Source organism: Cibotium barometz, chromosome 32 (genome assembly GCF_041138505.1).
Source record: "Cibotium barometz isolate CiBa-2024 chromosome 32, ASM4113850v1, whole genome shotgun sequence".
Classification (NCBI taxonomy): Eukaryota; Viridiplantae; Streptophyta; class Polypodiopsida; order Cyatheales; family Cibotiaceae; genus Cibotium; species Cibotium barometz.
The window spans coordinates 53,230,474-53,250,966 of record NC_141077.1 but is presented as its reverse complement, the minus strand read 5'-3'; the positions used below and the strand labels follow the sequence as shown (position 1 = coordinate 53,250,966).

At 38.8% G+C, this 20,493-nt stretch overlaps 1 protein-coding gene across 1 annotated transcript; it reads left to right on the top strand.

Moving 5' to 3' along the window:
- Positions 1–13,790: 13,790 nt before the first annotated feature.
- LOC147620346 (GABA transporter 1-like) lies at positions 13,791–19,924 on the top strand. Its single transcript, XM_086772748.1, has 7 exons — positions 13,791–14,074; positions 14,348–14,578; positions 16,314–16,411; positions 16,581–16,767; positions 17,788–17,918; positions 18,007–18,243; positions 19,214–19,924. Exons 1-7 carry the CDS (start codon positions 13,897–13,899, stop codon positions 19,592–19,594), a joined length of 1,443 nt encoding a protein of 480 aa, XP_086628874.1. The 5' UTR covers positions 13,791–13,896; the 3' UTR covers positions 19,595–19,924.
- Positions 19,925–20,493: the final 569 nt, after the last annotated feature.

Sequence of the window (20,493 nt, the reverse complement as noted above, 5' to 3'; positions counted from 1 at the left end):
GGGTCTCAGAGTACCTTTCTTAGACACGGCCATACCAACCTTAGCCACGAGCGTACCAACCTAAGATTACAGCCATACCAACCTAAGCGTACGAACATACCTTCCCCAAAAATAATTTGCCATGGCCGTACCTTCCTTAGCCATAGGCGTACCAACCTGAGCATATGGTCATACCAACCTGAGCGTATGGACGTAACTTTTTCAAAAAAATATTTTTTTAAAAATTATTACTTTTTTGCCATGACCATACCTTCCTATAGCCACGGCTGTTACCAACCTTAGCCACAAGCGTACTAACCTAAGCGTATGGACGTACCTTCTCGGGGAAAAAAGTTTTAAAACACGGCTGTACAAACCTTTGCCATGAGCATACCACCCCCTGTCCTTGCGCCACAACTTGACATCCCGAGCTTAGCACAAGCTCTAGGAAGGGGAGTGTCACAACACTTGCACCCACAAACATCACATACAAAACCTATGTGGGTAAAAATTTTCAAACTTATGTCGAAATTCCATGGAGTTGGAGACCCTATATTCCATGGAGTTGGAGACCCTATATTCCACATAGAGGTCTTTAACCAAATCTGTCAGGGATTTGAAATTTTCAACAATGCAACTAAAGTCCATCTCCTTGGACTCAACCTTGCATTAGGGGAAGGTTGAGGTCTATAGGGGCCCTTTAAGATGCCATGTGATTAAAAGGTTATTAAGGAAAATGGCCAATAATGTGATGCCATGTATACAAAAATGTTGGGCGATTAAAGGTGGTCAAAAGATTCTCTAGAAGATACCTTTTTGTACTTTTCATTCACAAAAAGTGGGGGGGAAAGTTTTTGAAATTTCGGACATCCATAACTTCTACATATGAGCTCAAAATTTGTCGGAGATTAGAGATCCAAAATCTACTCGCTGAGCTCTTTCCATAGATATGTCACATGATATGGTTTTGCCCACTCAATTTTAAATTCAATTTTGGCAGGAAACTTTGAAATTCAAAGTTCTAGCCATTTGAAGAATAAGAAGGTATCTAAAGTAAAAGAAACTTAACATTTTAACAAAAAGTCATTAAAATCATAATATGGCAACTTAAAGGGCCCCTATAGACCTCAACCTTCCCCTAATGAAGGCAATGAAATGGTTCCAATACTTGGACCCTCGGCACAAAGGCTCTTTCAAAGCAGTGAGAGAGGCCTTCATACTTGGCTTTGCACCCTACAGGCCCAAATGGAGCCCCATCACCCAACTGTTTCCAATTGGAACACAAAATTGGAAACATTACGCGACTACATCACACACATTAAGTACCTTTATTCGCATTGCAAAGAGGGAAAAATTGAGTGACAAGCACTTAATGGACTGTTTCTTCTTAGTCTTGCACAATCCAAGGCTACATAACCACATGTTGGTCAAGGACCCCTCCACCTTTGATCGTGCCAATGATGACCCAAAGCTCATTTGTAGCATTACCTTCCTCTCGTCTTGGACCCCAAGCCTTACTGGTGGCACCACCCCAAACTAACTACTCACACAAAGTGCCACATGACTTTCTCCAGTGCCAATCTTTCCATTCCAACCGTTGCCTCTCCATGCAAACCCTATTGCTCATGGAAAGATTCAAACCAGGTCCATTGCTAAACCTATGGAGCCCATGCACTCCACCATCCCTAAGGCACCCCTAACACATCATCTCCCTTTGCCAGTACTTCACATGGACCCTAAACAACTTGTGCACACAATAGTAGGTGCACCCATAGGGAAAACACCTCTTCTGTGTTTCCTTTGTAAAAAGGACCACATAGAGTGGTTGAATGCCCTTAAAAGAAATTCCTACCAGTGACATCACAATGTCATGGCTATGAAATCAATCATTACTTCAAGGATTTCCCTTTGTAATCAGTTTCTCACTCCATAGTCGAAGGCATGCCATCCCTCAACATGTTGAGCATTCAACACGAGAAGATTTTGACTGTTCTATTGAATGCCGTCACATAGCTGCAGGACAAGATAAAGAAGGCCACATCCCAAAAGAAACAATGCTCTAAGCACGTTGGCTAAAGTGATGATCGGGTTAGCATCCGCACTGGCTCACCAAGACCACATCCTCCGAGTGACCATTGTTTGCCGAAATGCCACTCCCGCATGCAGCCCACCAAAAACTCACCAAATAGGAAAAATGGCTGGCCACATATCCCAATGCCATCCTTGAGAAGCAATGTCTTCAGGAGGCCTAAGCACTAGTAGAGCAATACCATACTCAACTTGAACTGTCACCTGTTTTTATCACCTTTTGACCCAATGCCTTGTTGTTGAGATATCGAGCTCAACTAGTGCTACGGCAGACATTGATGACCCGCCTTGGTGATAGCTTCTTCATCTACACCACTGGCATAACTCATTTATTTGGGTTCACATTATGGACCGACCCTTGTATGTTGTAGTATTTGAGTACTAACCCATATAGTGTGTACTCTTATCTTTATGTTATGTTGGTAAAAGAAGAAGAAGAAAATTCAGCTATCCATCTCTCTTGTGTGTGTTGCTAGGGTTTGAAGCTCTCCCTCTCCCCCACATTCTCTTTATGGTATCATAGTCTAGTTTGTGTGAGAGCTAAGGAGGCAAGCAAGATGCAAGAACAAGCAAGGAAGGAAGCGGCACTACACGGGTAAGAGAACCATCATCTCTTTCCCCTTCTTGGTTTAGGTACAACACCCCCTCAGTAGCTCTGGGAGCTACACATCTTCGATTAATGAGCTGTCTTTGTAAAAGCAGAGCTACAAGGCCGGTATACTATCCTCTTGGATGATGTTTTTTCAGTCAAATTTGTGTTTCGGGCGCGTTACGGGCCCCGTTTCATCACTGTAGTGTATTTTTGGAAGTTCTGGTAGATAACAATTTCTGCTTGAAATCTGGCTATTGCAATGTAGCAGTGCATTTTGGAAGTGCAGACAAGGTTTGCACATGTATTTACTGGGTGTATGTACATGTACTCTGGTCACATTTGATGATAAACATGCTATGCTGAAGTACCGCCTGCAGCAGTTCAGGAGATACTGCTGTATTACAGGTTACATATAGAAGTTGTCTGTTTGCAAGTTATTTGATTGATGTAGGAAAACATGTCTGATGGAATTAATCAGATTGTTAGTGTGAGAAGCTGGATAAGAATAACTTCCATGCCTGGACGTTTAGAATGACCGATTTCCTAATGGTGGGTAAAGGATTTTGGGATTATGTAGAAGGAGATAATGAGGAGCCTCCAGAGTTATCTAAGGAGAATTCCACTCCTGCAGATATAAAGGGATTCAAGGATTGGAATCAGGTTGCAAGAAAAGTCATGTATTGGCTTTCAATTAGTGTCACAGACACTATGATAGGACACATACAAGATGCAAACACTCCAGTATGGCAGAATTTGGTTCAGATGTTCCAGACTAACACAAAGGTAAGGAAGTTCTAGTTAAAGCAAGAGTTGCATATTGTGGAAAATAAAAGCATGTCCATCAAATGAATATTGCTTAAAGATCAAGGGCATTGTTGAATCCCTTGGGTCTATCAATGTATCAGTGGAGAATGATGATTTGGTGAGTGTCTGTCTGAATGGGCTTGGCAAAGAGTACAAGCCATTCAAGACCTCCATTGCAGTTAGGGAGAATATTCCCAACTTTTGGGACTTAATATCTATGCTAATCATAGAAGAAAATGCTTTAGGTGAGGATTCTTCTTCACAGAGCAAGAACACATTGGAAAAGGCCTTCTACTCTAATTCAGGTAGAGGTAGAGGTAGAGGTAGAGGTAGAGGCCTTCTACTCTAATTAGAGGTAGAGGTAGAGGCCTTCTACTCTAATTTAGGTAGAGGCAGAGGTCGAGGCCGTGGTTGAGACCAAGGTGGTGGCCGACAAGGAAATCCGAATTCTGGACAAACAGTCCAATGATTCACAACAACAATCATACACGGGTGGAAGAGGCCAGTCTAGAGGTAGGGGGAGCCAAAGAGGCCGAGCTGGTTGGCAAAGAAATCATTAATGAAAATAGCATAGAGTGCTATCTATTTACGATTGCAAACCAGGATACATGGCAAAGGACTACTACAAAAAGCAAAATGACATTAAAAGTGGGAAGTTGCAGAGCAAGGCAACTATGCATCATCTAGCAAACATGGAGGTGATGATAGAAGTGAGCAGTTGTTTATGATGTAGCACATGCTTATTTCCATAACAAGGGATGTGTCAAGATCTCAAGATATATGGTATGTGGATTCTGGCACCTCTAACCACATGACCAGTCATGCTGAGTGGTTTGTAGATATGCAGAAAATGGAAAAACCAAGTTATGTAGAAACAGGTGATGATACTACGCATCCCATTGAGCATGTTGGCAAAGTGCCGTTGTCTATGCAGGATGGAAAAATGAAGTACTTGGCTGATGTACTTTGTGTTTTGAATATTATAAAGAACTTGATTTCTGTTTGGGAGAGATGGTTGAGTAGGGTATGCAAGTGAGGTTTAATCTTCAAGGATATTTTGTGGAAGACTTCAAAAATAAGTGTCGCTTAGTTGCAAAGGGTAGCAGAAATGGCAGGATGTTTACTTTGGGGATGTGAACATGCCTGAGATAAAGTGTAAGATTCCTCCCTCTAGCTTTTGAGGTGTAAAGGTGTAAAAACCTCCCCTTCTATTCTTGTAATTATTCCCCTCTTTGAAATAGCAGAAAGATCTTGTTTTACCCTGTTTTGGCCTAGAGAGAGAAAAAGTCTAGAGAGTGATAATCCTAAATTAAGATATCTTTGGATATAAAAATCCTCCTAGTGTCTAAAACGGATTACCCTGAAACAGAAATTCAAAAAGAACTTTCCAATGTGCATTTGGAATTAATTGAAAATGTGTATAAATGACCTTAGTCTAAGGGTCTACATTTTCAGAAATTTTTGGATTATGGTCCAATTAAGGTTTCAATGGGCCAATTGGATTAATCCAAGTGTTGGGATGAGATAAATCCAAAGAATAAAAGAAAATACCCAAAATTGAGTAAATGCTCACATAAGATGAAGAGTTGACAAGAGTTGACTGAGTGTACAAGGTTTATTAGTTAAAAACTATGAGATATCACTAAAAAATGAGATATTTTGAAATAATGATGCATTTTTTACACCTTGGTAAGGAGAGGGGGACTCTTGAGGTAGGCACCTAATTCACACATGTGGATGAATTTTTAATTCAAAACAATTGTGATATTTTTATCTCTCCTCTCTCCTGGATCAAACCAAATAAAAAAGGGAGCCAAACTGGTCCAAATCTTGTCCAAATTGAGTCAAACTGAACCTGAAAAATTCTAGAACCTAGTTGGACTTGGTTAGTGGCCTCCCTCACCTATAAATAGATCCTTAGTCTTTTGTAAGAAAATATGTGAATTATACCATGCCAGTATTACATTAAAATAATGATATTTTCTATTATCCCTTAAAAATCCTCTACTTTTGGAGAGATTAGAGCTTCTCTCTCTCTTCAACAATCCTTGGAGATTTCTTCTCAAAATACTAAACCAATCGATTGGTTGGAGGCTTCCTTCTAAGAGGTTGTGAAGAGAATTGGCTGAGAATACTCATAGCATAGGAGAGATGTTATATGTACATTATGTGTGCTATGTTATATACACATTATGTGTGCATATACTAGGAGGCTAACCCACATTAGGCTTGTGAGCATGGGAGCATGGGAACAAGCTCTAGTGGAGCATGGGTTAGGACTAACCTTAAGGTTTAAGGTTAGGGTCAGGCATCCAAGGGTCACACATGAGGAATGGAAAGTCAAGAGTCACTTGAGGGCCCTCCTATATAATAGGGGCATGGGGCACACTCAAGGGGGCTTGGAGCTTTGGGAGCTTGGGCTATGCTATGGTCTCTTGTGTAGAGATCCATATCTACTCATCTACCATTTCACACTATAGCTACATGCTATTGGATTGTGTTATACCTCTTGATGGTATGGGACATCAAGGTAGAGGTATGATGTATTTCTTTCATTATTCATGTGTGCATCCCTTGGGCTCGGGGGTGGTTGGGTGGTTGAGTTTATGCCTGATTTATGCATGTTTTATGCATAACAATTATCTAGAGAGATCTTAGGGTTTTAACAAGAGATCTGGCCGAGTGTTAACCAAATAAAGTAGAGAACCAATAAGTTGGCGATACTCTGTAGAATCAACCTCAAGGGAATCATCATCTTTTGATAACTTTGAATTAGGATCCATGGGACAAGTGAGTGATGCACAATCATGCATGCCATATTTCTCAAGCAACCTTAAAGTATACTTCTTTTGATAAAGAAAGATGCCAGAAGCAAATTGCCACACTTCTAAACCAAGAAAATAGTGGAATAGTCCAAGATCAGTCATGGTTGGCAAATGATGTTGTGAGTTGAGTTTGAACCCATTTGAGTAGGTCCAAATTAGAGCCAATGAGTGTAAAATCATCCACATAAAGCACATGAATGCATATATCATCATCCACAATAAGCACATAAAGATTAGGATCTGCATGAGTCCTCTCAAAATGTAGAGAAAGGAGAAAACTATCAATCTTTTGATACCAAGCTCGAGGAGCTTGCTTAAGACCATAAAGAGCTTCCTGTAATAAATACACATCATGTTCATGACCCTGTGTGCAATAAAACCTTCAGGTTGTTCCACATAAACTTCCTCCTCTAAATCTCCATTCAAGAAGGCAGATTTAACATCCATTTGATATATTGGCCAGGCATAGTGTGAAGCAAGAGAAAAAACAACACGAATAGTAGAATATCTGGCAGTAGGAGCAAAAGTTTCATCAAAGTCTTCACCTTGTTTTTGAGCATAACCTTTAGCAACAAGTCGTGCCTTGTACTTATCAAGAGTACCATCAGAATGAAACTTGACTTTGAAAATCCACTTAACACCAATGACCTTTTTATGTGAAGGTCGTGGAACTAACTGCCATGTGTTATTAGAATAGAAGAAATCTCTGCTTGCATTTCTTCACACCGATGTGGTAAGGAAAGAGCTTCCTTAACCATTTCAGGCTCAAACACATCACCAATATGAGATATCAAGGCAATATTTACTGAAGGGCGTGTACGTAAGACACGTGTAGTAGATTGTTGAGCATCTGAAAGTGATATACCTGAATCCTGAAGTAGAGAGCGAACCCATTTTGGAGGACCAGAAGTCCGTGTAGAATCCAATGAAGTAGTAGGTGTCGCAATCGAAATGGATGGAGGGGATGAAGTAGGAACTGATGGTGTAGATGAGGATGAGACTGTAGGGAATGAGAGAGGATCAAGCTCAAGAGATGCAAATGGATATGAGAGAGATGTAGAAGGTGGTAACTCATCAAGGCCAAAAACATGCTCATCAAAGATGGCATCACGTGAAAGAACAATATCCTCACGAGAAGGATCCCAAAAACGGAACGCTTTGGAGCGAGAAGCATATCCTATGAATATCATAGGTTTGGACTTAGCATCAAGAGTCCTCCTCTTAGAAGAAGGCACATGCACATAAGCAACACAACCAAAGACATGAAAATGAGAAACAGTAGGCTTGTGGCCTGTGAAAGCCTCCTCTGGAATCATGACGTCCACTGCTTTCGTAAGAGAGTGATTGAGAAGATAAACTGAAGTAGCTATAGCCTACACAAAGTGTGTAGCAAAGTGGAATTTTCAGCCGGTAGAAAGGTGTAGAAAAAAGAGGATGAATATGTACCTCAAAACACCATGAAGAGGGCTGAAGTTGATGATGAAAACGCAGCCAAGAAATGGCTACAAATCTCTCCACAAGAAGCCTCCAAAAAAAAACGCTCCGCATGTAGGGAAAACTAGGCAATGTTTTCACTGCAAGTAGAGTTGTAGAACTCGGATTGAAGTGCTTTTAAAAACACACTTTTAGAGGATGGTAAGGGGCTGGTTTGAACCCTTTTGCATCATTAAATGAGTGCAAGGATGATGAGTAAGGTCTTCTGCAAAAACGCAAGCAGAAATTCTACATGCAGGCAGTCTGCAAAGAATAACTCAAAAACGGTGAGGAATTTGCGAAAACTTTCTTCTGCTAAGTTGTAGACCACGATGATTCCAGTAGGTCCGCATGCACAATCCTCAAAAATGCATTTGTTTAGCAGAAAATAAAAAAAATGAAAAGACGTCATTGAAAGCGGGGTTGTTGAAGAGGAGTAGAGGTAGAGAGGAAGAAGGATAAGGAGGCTCTATGTGCACCACCACCTTGCTCTGATACCATGTGAGAAAGAAGAGATGAGATAAGAGACAATGTACTCAAGAACTCATCAATGAACCACTAGCCAACTTGATTAGAAATGAACTACAATGCCTCATATATATAGGCACAAGATGAACGGATCTCTAGAAAAAGTTCCTCCACCCTTTCCTCCACCCAAAAATGTGTAAATAGGAAAAAATGGAAATGAATGCTATAAATCCCAAAAATGCCTAGAGGCTAAAGAGTGTGCCACTAGCGTGACAGCATCTGGAGATGACACCTATCCAACAAATTGACTGGCTTCACACACTTATGCTTTGAGTTTGCATGTAAAAGAAATATTATTAATAAGGTAGAGTAGGTTCTATATAATAGTCAGGATATAAGCCTCACTATAAGCCTAATAAAACAATTATAGCATTTATAGTGAAAATGTAAATCTATGAGAAAATTTAAACCAAATTTTAGAAAGGCCTTGGTATTCTTCCTCACAATCCAAGTAAGCTCTTATAGTGTTGGGGTAGTGTCTAAGATTCTCTAAATAAAGTGCTCGCACATAATATTCAAGAGTTAGACAAATGACATCTATACTTTTGAAAGACTATACTAAAACTACTAAAATATATGTGGATGCGAGTTAAAATCGACAAAAAAAAAAAGAGGAGAAACCTAGAAGAATAATGTGAAGAAACTATATCCATGTTTAAGTTCATAGCCATGATATAGGTACATTATAGCATTTCAATGATGTCCTTAGAGTACATTTATATTTGGTGTTCTTGACTTGAAAGTAATTTAAAATAAGTATAGTTTGAAAAATATCTAAATCTTGACTCTTGAGGGGTTCACTCTATACAAAACCTATATATCATGTGTGTTTAAGGAGCATTCTGAAGTCTCATATCTATGAGGTTTTTGTGTTCAAAATGACCCATCTTTAAATAAAAATATAAAAAACCTTCCAAAATGGATTGAGAAAAAAACTTTTTATAAGTACATTTTTGCTAGTTTGTACAAAAAATGTGAGTAGACTCTTTTGGTGAACTCACATGATATACTTACATATTTTTAAGTGAATCCTTGCGTCTAGACTTTAATATAATTTTCTAATTTACATTGGATTTATTCTTAGGAGCATTGATTTACTCTCTATGGCAATATGACAAAGTGTATTCTTTATTCTAAAACATTTGAGATCATAACATTAGGATGATGCCATTAGCCTAGTTTTTTGCTCCAAGATAGAAATATTTTCTAGGATATCAATCAAGATTACAGAGATCTACAATTGGTATTAATGAATTTATTCTAGTCCCCTCTATTTTATAATCATGAGTCAGTACATGTTTTATAATCATGAGTCTATTCCTCTCATATTTCATGAGTCAATACATGTTTCTACAACTATGAGCTACATAAAATAATGATTAAAGCCTTAATAATATTCGAAATTTATTGAATCGAATCAAATCATTTTATGAGAAGGATTTCATTGAAGTGCTACATGCTAGTGTCTCAAAATCTAAGTAGTCGTGTCTTGATTACGACCTAAAAACAAAACAATTCATGACATGTTCACTTTAAGTCTACTTTGCATGAAGCTATATGTCAATCTTAAAATGATAGGTAGGTCCTATAGTTTTTTAATTTGCATAATATCTTCGTAAAAGGTTTCCAAAGGCAATCTCCTTTTGAAAATGTCATAATTTTAAAGCTATAGAAACTCTTCAAGTTGTACTATTTAAAGTAGTGTAGTAAAGTAGACTCTATGGCCTACCACAAATAGTTAATTGGACTTATGCTTATGAAATAAATCCTTTTTTGAAATTGACTTGATGAGATCAAATTGACAATGTACATCCTATAAAGCTGTATGGAGGCTCGCCAAAATATGTCATGTTGTGGAGAGAAAGTAGCTTACTAAAGTGATATATATCTTTTTCAAGCATGCATACAAATGCATCCTTATAATATATAACTATTTGTCCTTCCTTTTGATATACACAAAAAGATGTGAGGATCCCTTGACAAGCGTGTGCATGTTTTTTCTCAGCCACATATTCCAAAATGTATAAAAAAATAATTCTGATGATTTTTATAATAAGAGTGTTTACACATACTATGTTGGAAAAAGGTTGAGATTTCTAGGAGTGGTTGTCCAAGCATCAATGTAGCTCAAACAAGGCTGAAATTTGAAGGCTGTAATGGGCTTCAAGGCTTATTTTAACCTTCAAAAGAAGCCCACGTTTTCCACCTTAAAATTTGAGTTTAAAAAGAAAGCCACTTCAAGTAAAATTTATTGAGTAATGGGTTTCACTTTTAAGGCCGACGTGGCCTTTTGCTTTGAAGTCCAATGTAGGGTTGTAAATTTCGGCCATGTTGGCATGGAGGATTAAACACTTGAGTTGTAGGAGTGACAAACGGACCTTATCGTGGGTGAGAGAAAGAAAACGAGAGTACATTTTCACAATCAAGTTCCAAAGTCTGTAAAAAAGAAAACATCACTTTTTTTTATTATTAAATAGTAATTTGAAAGAAAACATCAAATTTTGAAACTGCCGTGGGTTATACAACTGTGAGTAAAAATCCCAAAGCATCCTTAGAGGGTTGAAAAAAAAAAAACTCTAACTTGAAAAAAGGTTGAGATTTCTAGGTGTGGTTGTCCAAGCATCAATGTAGCTCAAGCAGGGCTGAAATTTGAAAGCGGTAATGGGCTTCAAGGCTTATTTTAACCTTCAAAACAAGCCCACATTTTCCAAACTTAAATGTTGAGTTTAAAAAGAAAGCCACTTCAAGTAAATTTTTTTATTGAGTAATGGGTTTCACTTTTAAGGCCGACATGCCGGGCTTCTGCTTTGAAGTCCAACGTAGGGTTGCAAATTTCGGCCATGTATTAAACGCTTGAGTTCTGGGAGTGACAAATGAGCCTTGTTGTGGCAACCGGAGAGAAAAAAAAGCGCAACTTTTAAATTTTAAAGTAGATTTTCACAACAATCAAGTTCAAAAGTCTTAAAAAAGAAAACATCAAATTTTGAAACTTTTTTTTATTAAATAGTAATTTGTTAATTTGAGATAAAGGTTTTGCACTTCTTCATAAGGAAAACTATTTTTGCGACACGTTAGCAGCTCCGTGGGTTATACGGCTGTAGCCACCGAATCAAAATCCCAAAGCATCCTTAGAGGGTTGATCTTTCGAACGGCGCTAGTAGGTACGACATCTTTTTAAGAAATAAATAAGAAGACGGTGGCATGGAACCATCAAAGCAGCTGTAATGCAACGATAGCCAAAAAACTCCTGCGTTTCCGGCCTCCGCACGAAACAAAAACTTGTTGCGTGTGTAAACGAACTTGGAATTTGAGGCCATCATTTTTTTTTGAAAAGCAATAAATTTCTTTTCCCACTTGGCGAGAGGGACAGCGATGGGGAGGCGCCGGACAGAAATGCTTGTGAAAACAAAGCTTATTTGCCCAGCCTCATCCTTTCCACGTCTCTTTATGAAAAACAAGATAAAGCTTCCAACAACGAAGAAGCATTCTAGAGAAAAAAACTGTACGTGTACACAACAACGAAAAGTAAGTTTTATAGAAAAATATTGTTCGTTGTGTCAATGTCAAACAAAAGGAAGTTGTATAGAAAATATTGTACGTGTGTTGCTTGTGTCAACGTTAAACAAGCAATGCTTGCGATTTTAAAAGAAAAATGAGGGGGAATCTTGTGCTCCAAAGGAAACAAAGAATGCCATGCTTTTGGAGAAACGTGACAAGTGCCCTACTCCATGACATGGCCCTTTGTGACATGAGTCCTAGTGGTCGAAAAAAAGTGTTTTTTAAACCCTTAAAATTAAAGGTAATGCTTAGGCTTAATTAAGATTTAGACTTGAAAACCACCAAAAATCGTACAAGTGATGGGATTCATAGCTAAAATGTACAAATTTCAACCTTTAAAATTAAAAGCAATGTCCAATTCCAACCAGGATTTTTAAATTTTAGTTGAAAAAATTACACAACAAATCGGGTTATGTGAGCACTGGACATGACCTTGGGAAGGCTATTTTTTAGCATGGATCACTAACTACATTGTAAATCAAAAAAAAAAATCCCAAATACCCTTGAAGGATTTAAAAAATATATATTCTAGCACATTTCAAATAAGCACCCATCTGGAAGAAGTTGGAATGGCACACACGTGTGCATGGAAGCTTGCTTGAAATGTTTAGAATAAGAGTTAAATGAAACTTTCATGAATTTGCAAGCAATAGCTACCATAAGAGTAGGATTTAATTTAAAAAATTATCATAAGGGCAATGCACATATCTTTGAGTCTATAGAATTGCACTGTGTTGGTTGATTTTCCATTCTTGTATAGTGATCCTTAAGTATCACAAGGGTTACACTATACCTAAAAATCCATAGCTCCCAATGTATTGAAGCAATGAGAAAACTGTATCCATGAGTATTCTTTAAAAATCATGAATAATTTTTTTGTGGAACAATAAAAAAAACTTCTAAATATTTGTTGACGAACACTTCGTTCTCTTTAAGGTAAAGATTTGGAGAGGACGACGTTCACTACTCATAGCAAAACGAAAGAAATTAGGAGGGCTGAATGTGATGAACATTGATTCTCTTGAAGAGAGAGATGAAAATGCAGTTTCAGAATGTGAGATATATACAACATTTGATAACGTCCACGTTTGTGTTGGGTCGTTGCCGCCGTCTCTCTGATTGGTAGTTTACGAATCGGTGAGAGATGTATACTTATTGAGAGAATAAAGAAATCGTTGAAACGTTTAATAATGTCCACGTTTGTGTTGGGTCGTTGCCGTCTGTCTCTTTGATTGGCAGCTTCCGAGAATCAACGAGAGATGTGTATGTATTGAGAGAATAAATAATCCATTGAAATCCCATTAATTTCTAAGGTTATTAAAACCTTAGAAAAACAATGCATTTTAACATACATTGTAAAGTTTTATATAGTAATTAATGGATTTTGCATTAGGGGGCTCCCTTAGTGTGCAAAGATGCTTGTCTTCAAAAACAACACTCACAGAATCCAGTTTGTAGTGTAAACTTCGTAGTTGAAATCGGGAAATCCCGATTGGAATTCGTGGTTACCTTTAATTTTAAGGGATGAAATTTGTACATTTTAGTAATAAATCCCTGTGATTTCTAGTAATTTTGAAGTCTAAATCCCCATTAAACCTAAGCATTGCACCTAATTTTAAGGGTTGAAAAAAACATTTTTTTTGAAAGCACGGTTCAGATATACAGATCATTTCGTTCACACCATCGAAGTCTACTGTCTCTTGCTTTTTCATAATAGTTGCTAAAAGTGACAGGCCGTGGACCCACAATGCAGGAAGTGGCTGTAATACCAACAGTAGTCTCGAAATTAGTGGCGGATGAATAAAAATAATTCAAGCGCAGCATCCCAAAGTTCAGGACACTCCGAGAAAGTACGTCTCATACGGTGACAACCTCACCTTTCATAATCTCGGCTTATAAAATGGGCACTTGGCGGCTCTGTTCTATCCAGTACTTTCTATTCACAGACTTTCACCGGAGGTTAGGCAGACTTGTCGACGCCAGAAGCAGCTGCGCGTAGAAACGGCTGTGTGTGTGAAGGGATCGTGTGAAGCTGGGATCTATTCGGCAATGGGTCACCTTATGGCGGACGGAGCTGCTGGTGTTAGCAATGGCGTAAATAATAGCTCTAAGCAGGTGGTTTATGATGTTAATAACCTTGAAATGGGCTTGTACAGTGATGTGGCAACACTGCGTGCAGGCAAGCCAGCACAATCTCATGATGACAAGGTTACGTTGGAATCAAAAGGTACACTACTTCACACCTGCTGCCCTGCTATAACGCTTCGATATGCAACTCCAATCATTTTGAGCCAATCTAAAGTCCACTACATCCAATATAGCTGTTAACTTTTAACTTTTAGCCATTCTCTGTTGATGCTCTTCGCATGAGATTATTATCTACCTATGCACGGTTAGGATGAGAGAAAGTTTGCAACCCGAATATATATTTGCGTGATAATAAGATTTAGATTTAATATATATTCACGTTATAATAAAATCTAGATTTAATGGTGTGCAGGGACGTGGAGACATGCAGCTTACCACCTCACTTCGGCCACAGCAGGGCCCCCGCTGTTAAGCCTGCCGTTTGCGATGGCGGCGCTGGGGTGGGCGCCCGGCATCCTCGCGCTGGCGCTGGGGGCGGCCGTCTCCTACTACTCGTGCTACTCGCTCTCGCTGGCTATGGAGCACATGGAGCGTAAGGGAAAGCGCTCCCTTCGCTTCTGTGACCTTAGTGAGCACGTCATTGGTACTACACACAGACACCCACCTCACACATGCATGCTGGATCACAATGTTCGAACTAGTAGTTGAAAGATGTTCGACTAGTAGTTGCAAGGGTGGTGTCAAACTTGTCCACTTAAAGTTTTTTTTGGTACGTCGGATGTTTACTTTACCTCTGTCCCCTTTAAAAAAATTAGGAAGGGTTTCCCACGGTCCACTTAGAAAGGAAGCCTTTGTTTAGCACGACCTCGAATTCCATCATTTACACCATATTTTTTTGTGCAAGGTCGATTCACCATGTCATCATTGAGAGGGTAATTATTCAAAGTTGAGCTTGGTATGCTAATGTTCAAGTATGCAATGATGTGTGCCTTTAGTTGTCACGGAGCTTAGCTTCAGGGCTAGAATTTGAAGGTTGCAGTACCCTTCCAAGGGGGTCAAAACCTTCACAAGAATGGTGAAAACACAATTACCCTTCAAACGAAGGGAAGAGTTTTGAGAAATTTAGTTATATGCCCTTCCAATATCTTCATAAAGAAAAGCCCTTCAAAAGAAAAAATAGGGGCGCCCTTCAAATTCTAGGCCTGCCTAGCTTTACCAATCTCATTGACAACACGAGTACCACGCTTATGAGCTACATGATCATAATAACATGGCCTTCTAAGTTTGCATTTAGTCTCCAAGGTCACATCATGACATAGCACGATAGTTAATGGAGGGGGGAAATTATATTATTATGGAACTTACATGCCCTAAGCATGTAGGAGGGAATTACACAAATATATACTCAATTTAGTTCATAGATGTAAATTTACATAGAGATTAAAATTGAAAATGTAAACATGTATACATGTATACATACAATAGGGTGGTAGTAAAAATTTTCAAAAGTTAAAAAGAGGGTGGTAAATATACATATACATACAAGAGGGTCGTGAACATGTATACATACAAGAGGGTGGTGAACATGTACACATACAAGAGGGTGGTAACAATTGTGTTAAAAAAAATCAAAAATATAAACGTAGGATTATTTTAAATATGTCTCCTAGCACATGCTTATACGACTAGTTTCTATATTAGAGTGGCTTCCTAAAGTATTTAGTGCTCTTCTACATCATTAAGTCTCCTCTTATTAGGAGGCCATGCACTTAGAAAAATCTCATCAAAGATCCTTTGGTAGGTGCTTCTTCCCGACACTCACCCATTGTACTAGAGATAGATGACTAACACCACCAAATCCCACACTATTACCTCACAAACGTGCCATTGTTATTCTTTAAAGCTTCATGATCTTTTTGTCAAGTTGATGTATGATAGTTTTGTTTGTTTGTAGACAAAGAGTGGATGACTAGTCAATTTTGAAGGATTATGATTAGTTTCCTATCCAAGATTAAGACAATGTATTGATGGCATTCACTGTACATTAGTTGCACTATTTTCATGGCTGTGCAAAATTACAAAATGCACAAATTAATATATGTATATTTCAGTGATTGTGCATAGTTTTAAATCACCAAATAGAAAAATATTTTATCGTTCAACCATATCTTTATCTAAGGATACAACCTAGTTTTTCATAAATTAATCATTCGACAGCTAGAAGTAAGGTTGTTTTTTTTTTCAAAACAGTTAGTGAAAGTAAAAAGATCTCCTCTCTTTTGTGTAAATTATCTAAAGTTCAGCCACAAATTTTAACACAATATTTATAACCTTCAAGTGCAGGACATTGATAAGAAATATATATTGATGTATTGTAGGTTCTTCATTGACACATTATGTTGTTGCTCCACTTCAACTAAGTGTTTGCTTTATGGTGGTGGTTGGAGGCACTCTACTCGGTGGACAAACTATGAAAGTATTTTTCTTTGTGGACCTATGCATATGGGAGGCTATAATTAGCCATGTCAATACAAGCATAGAGATATCTTTAATGTTTTCAAAAATTAATTTCACATGTTTGTTGTCGACATGATAAATCTCAACAAAATAGTAAGTTTACGACTTTGTTTTATTTGATGTTACAGGAAATGTATTATACATATAAGGAAGAAGGATCATTCCAGCTTTATGAATTTATTGTTGTCTTTGGATTTTTCGTACTACTACTTGCCCAAATACCATCAATACATTCACTACGACACTTCAACATGCTATCAATCTTATTATGCTTTGGTTTCAGCCTATGTGCCTTTACTGGATCTCTTATTGCAGGTAAATTGCACATCCTTATACTCAACTTCTTAATTAATGCAAAAGCATGAAAATATTCAAATATAAAAGGTATTATTTCTTTTGAAACAAGAAAAAAGACATTTCTTCTAACTGTTCTCAAATAGGTCTCTTCTTCTTCTCCCCCCATGGCTACGCACGGGGTGGGGGATATATTTGAAGGTAGCCTACAGTACACCAGAGTTTAACAAAAGGGGTTTCATGAATATATAGAATATATAAATACACAAAGGGGTTTTTCAATTGTATAAGAAAAATTAACGTGTAGGTTTATAGGACTCTCTATTCATATAAAAGCCCTCCTTAGAATCTTAAAACCCATTTAAAAAAAAGGGTTTTTATGTACCCGAGGATGCATGTGTGGAGTTCCTATATACTAAACCCCTTAAACCTAAGTAGCACAAGAGGGTCCCATAAAAAAAAGGGTTTTTATATACCTGAGGATGCATGTGTGGAGTTCCTATATACTAAACCCCTTAAACCTAAGTAGCACAAGAGTAAGCAAGGCTTGTTGTATTTGCACCAAGAATAGTTTTCAATTTGATTCATGTGTGACAATGGAGGCAATAATGGAATGGAAGAGTAGTTCTCTACTCGTTCTCTATTTGATTCATGTGTGATAATGAAACGGAAGATGCAACATGAATGTTTTGCCTATGTGTGTGCATGTCTTTCTCTCTCTCTACATTGTTGCTTCATGGGCAATGGTCATATTAATCAGCCATGTTGAAGGTTCACGGACAGACATAAGGGTGTGCATGTATGGGTGGTGAGATGAGGACCTAATAAATCACTAGCCAAATGTGTATGTACTTATGAAATCTAGATGTGTGTATATGTGTGTCTATATGTATGTGTGTGTAATCTAGATGTGTGTATATGTGCATGTATGCATATTTGCATCATGAGCTCATTTTTAGATTCCACTCTATGATAAAATTAATGTAGTCTTCCTTGTAGCTGTAGATTTCTGCATCTAATAATTTTTCCACCAAACCGCAGGCTTTTCAAGAGAAGCACCTCCTAGGGATTACACCATCCGTGGCTCAGAGATGACTAGAACGTTTGGAATCTTCAATGCCATCTCTGTGATGGTGACAAGCTATTCGAATCCTTTAGTTGTGGAGATTCAGGTAAGATAAATCTCAAAACTAATGCAAACTTAAGGTTCCAATAAATTAATACTCTGACTACAATAGTGGCATCATCTCATTTTTGTAGGCATCACTGGCAGAGCCAGTGGAGAAGAAGATGGCGAGAGGGCTGGGTGTTTGCTATGGGGTTGCGTTGTGCAATTTCTTTCCAGTGGCTCTCTCAGGCTATTGGGCTTTTGGAAATAAAGCCAATGGTTTTCTCTTGCTCAACATGTTTCAACCAAAACAGTTCTCTCTTGTGCCACGTTGGCTTTACTTTGCAGCTAATGCATGTGCTTGCATTCAGCTCACAGTATACACTGTGGTAAGCATTCTCTCTCTTTCTCTCCCTCTATACAATATAGAAATATATATATATATGTTTCTTGAGTAAACTCGTTAAGCATATGCACATGTTACAAATGGCTTTACTCTCATGAAGTGTGATCTCACATGGTGTTCGCCCGTGCTTCCAATCATCAGCGTCCCCCAATCGTTGTTCATCCGCCACAAAATCAGCGTCGCTTTCAATCATCTCGAGCTTTCGGTAGAGATGTATCCAGGTGTTCCAACCTAATTAATGATGGGATAGACCATTGAAGACGCCGACGACACCACGCACGCGAGTCGTCGTAGCTAGTCGTTGGCCTTGGCTGAGCTGGTGTACTAACGCAGGCATGGCCGATCGAACAGAAACTTCTCCGCTAATTAACGCCCCTCCAGTAGTACTCTGATATCCTCCTGACATCACCTTAGCTCTGCCGCCCCCTTTGCTTTCTCTCCAGCCTCCCACATACATAAGACTTCTTCAAATTTACTTGATTAATATTCATTGATTCTAATTATTTCCCACCCCTTCTCCACACTAAAGTACGCTACACTCCCTTGTTTCTCACACACAAGTTAAAGTCTCTTGTTTCTCACTTCTCTTCTCGGCAGTTCTGTTTGTCAAGCTTTTCATCATCAATTGGATCCTCTTTGAACAGCTAGAGAGTGATCCTCGTGTGGGTCATGTCTTCTCTCTCATGTGTATCTAGGTATGTATATTTATCCCTAGTACGCGCGCATCTGGAAGCATTAATTTCACATCCACATAGCTATATTGCAGCTCGATCTGCAAAATATAGAGTGCCAAATCTCTAAAAAATATACATGTGCAGGTTAGCTGCGTGCATTTCTGTCTTTCAATGTAACCAAACTGTGTGTTTGTTGCAATTGTCGTCGGTTTAACTATCAAAACATTAGCTAATCTAATTTAAGACGCTAACGATGCATTTGGTTGTTTGTTTTGCCAGCTCCATCTTCATCCCACTTTTGAGAGGCTCGAAGGAATGGCCGCTGATGCGAAGCAAGGAAAGTTTTCCAAGAGAAACCTGGTAGCTCGCCTGCTGACACGATCCTCATTTGTTGTCTTGTCCACACTCTTGGCCGCGATGCTGCCTTTCTTTGTAGAGTTCAGTGCCTTCATGGGGTCACTCGGCTTCACACCCATCTGCCTCTTTCTTCCCATGCTCTTTTACACCATCATCTTCAAACCTGCAGTCAAAACGATCTCCTTTTGGGCAAATTACATCATAATGTCTGCCGCAATAGTTATCATGGTGCTTGGTGGCGTCTCATCCGTTCGCGAGATCATCACTGATGCCAGAACCTATAAACTGTTCGCAAATGTATAAAACTTGCCCCATATATACTTGTTCAAAAGCTTCTCTATTAATAGGCGTCTTCAGCATCGATCCTCGCCATGTAGCCGGCTGTTGTGAAATACTCTTCGTGCGACAGCTCCGCTCCTAAATCGGGGGAGAAGACTATTTCCACACATATCTACTAAATCGGGGGAGAAGACTATTTACACGGGCCTCACCCATACATTATAACATTCTGTAAGGAGGCATATTTCTAATAATTAAGCTTCGGTATTCGGTACTGAAGTGTTATCTGTTATAAGTTGTCCATAAATTGCTCACAACGATTAATAATAGAGCTTTGATTCCATTGCAGCATCATTTGAAAGCACATTTTCGTTGAGTTGTCGAAACAATTTTTTTTTTAAAAAAAAAGCCTGCGAGGCATGGCTTCTTTCTAAATGGGTCATCGTTTTTCTTTCCTTCCTGTTTTAAGGGCGGCTTTATAGCTAGGACTGCAGATGCGTGGCACATGTTACCTCCGTCAAATTAGTATATAGCTTAAACTTAAAATCTATATATTACTAGTATTGCACCCGCCCATTGCTGCGGCCGACCAAGGTTTCAGAAAAGAACTATTCCCTCTCTACAACCATCTCTCTCTCTCTCTCTCTCACACACACACACATGCACATGCACATGACCCTCTCCCTCTCTCTGCCACGTACACACACTCTCAAATGTTGAAACTCTCTCTCTCTCTCTCTTCTCACATGCGCACACATATACACCTGCTCTCTCTCTCTCTCTCTCTCTCTCTCTCTCTCTCACACACACACACACACATGCACACACTCCCTCTCTCTTCTTACACTCTCCCACACATAGAAGCGCTCTCTCTCTCTCTCTCTCTCTCTCTCTCTCTCACGCACACATATGTAAATATATAG

Bases quoted from the DNA above. Each gene is read 5' to 3' on its own strand.
- LOC147620346 (XM_086772748.1), top strand. From the start codon at position 13,897: ATGGGTCACCTTATGGCGGACGGAGCTGCTGGTGTTAGCAATGGCGTA. The intron at 16,412-16,580 runs GTATTTTTCTTT...TTGATGTTACAG, and splicing joins TCGGTGGACAAACTATGAAA to GAAATGTATTATACATATAA. The intron at 17,919-18,006 runs GTAAGATAAATC...TCATTTTTGTAG, and splicing joins CTTTAGTTGTGGAGATTCAG to GCATCACTGGCAGAGCCAGT.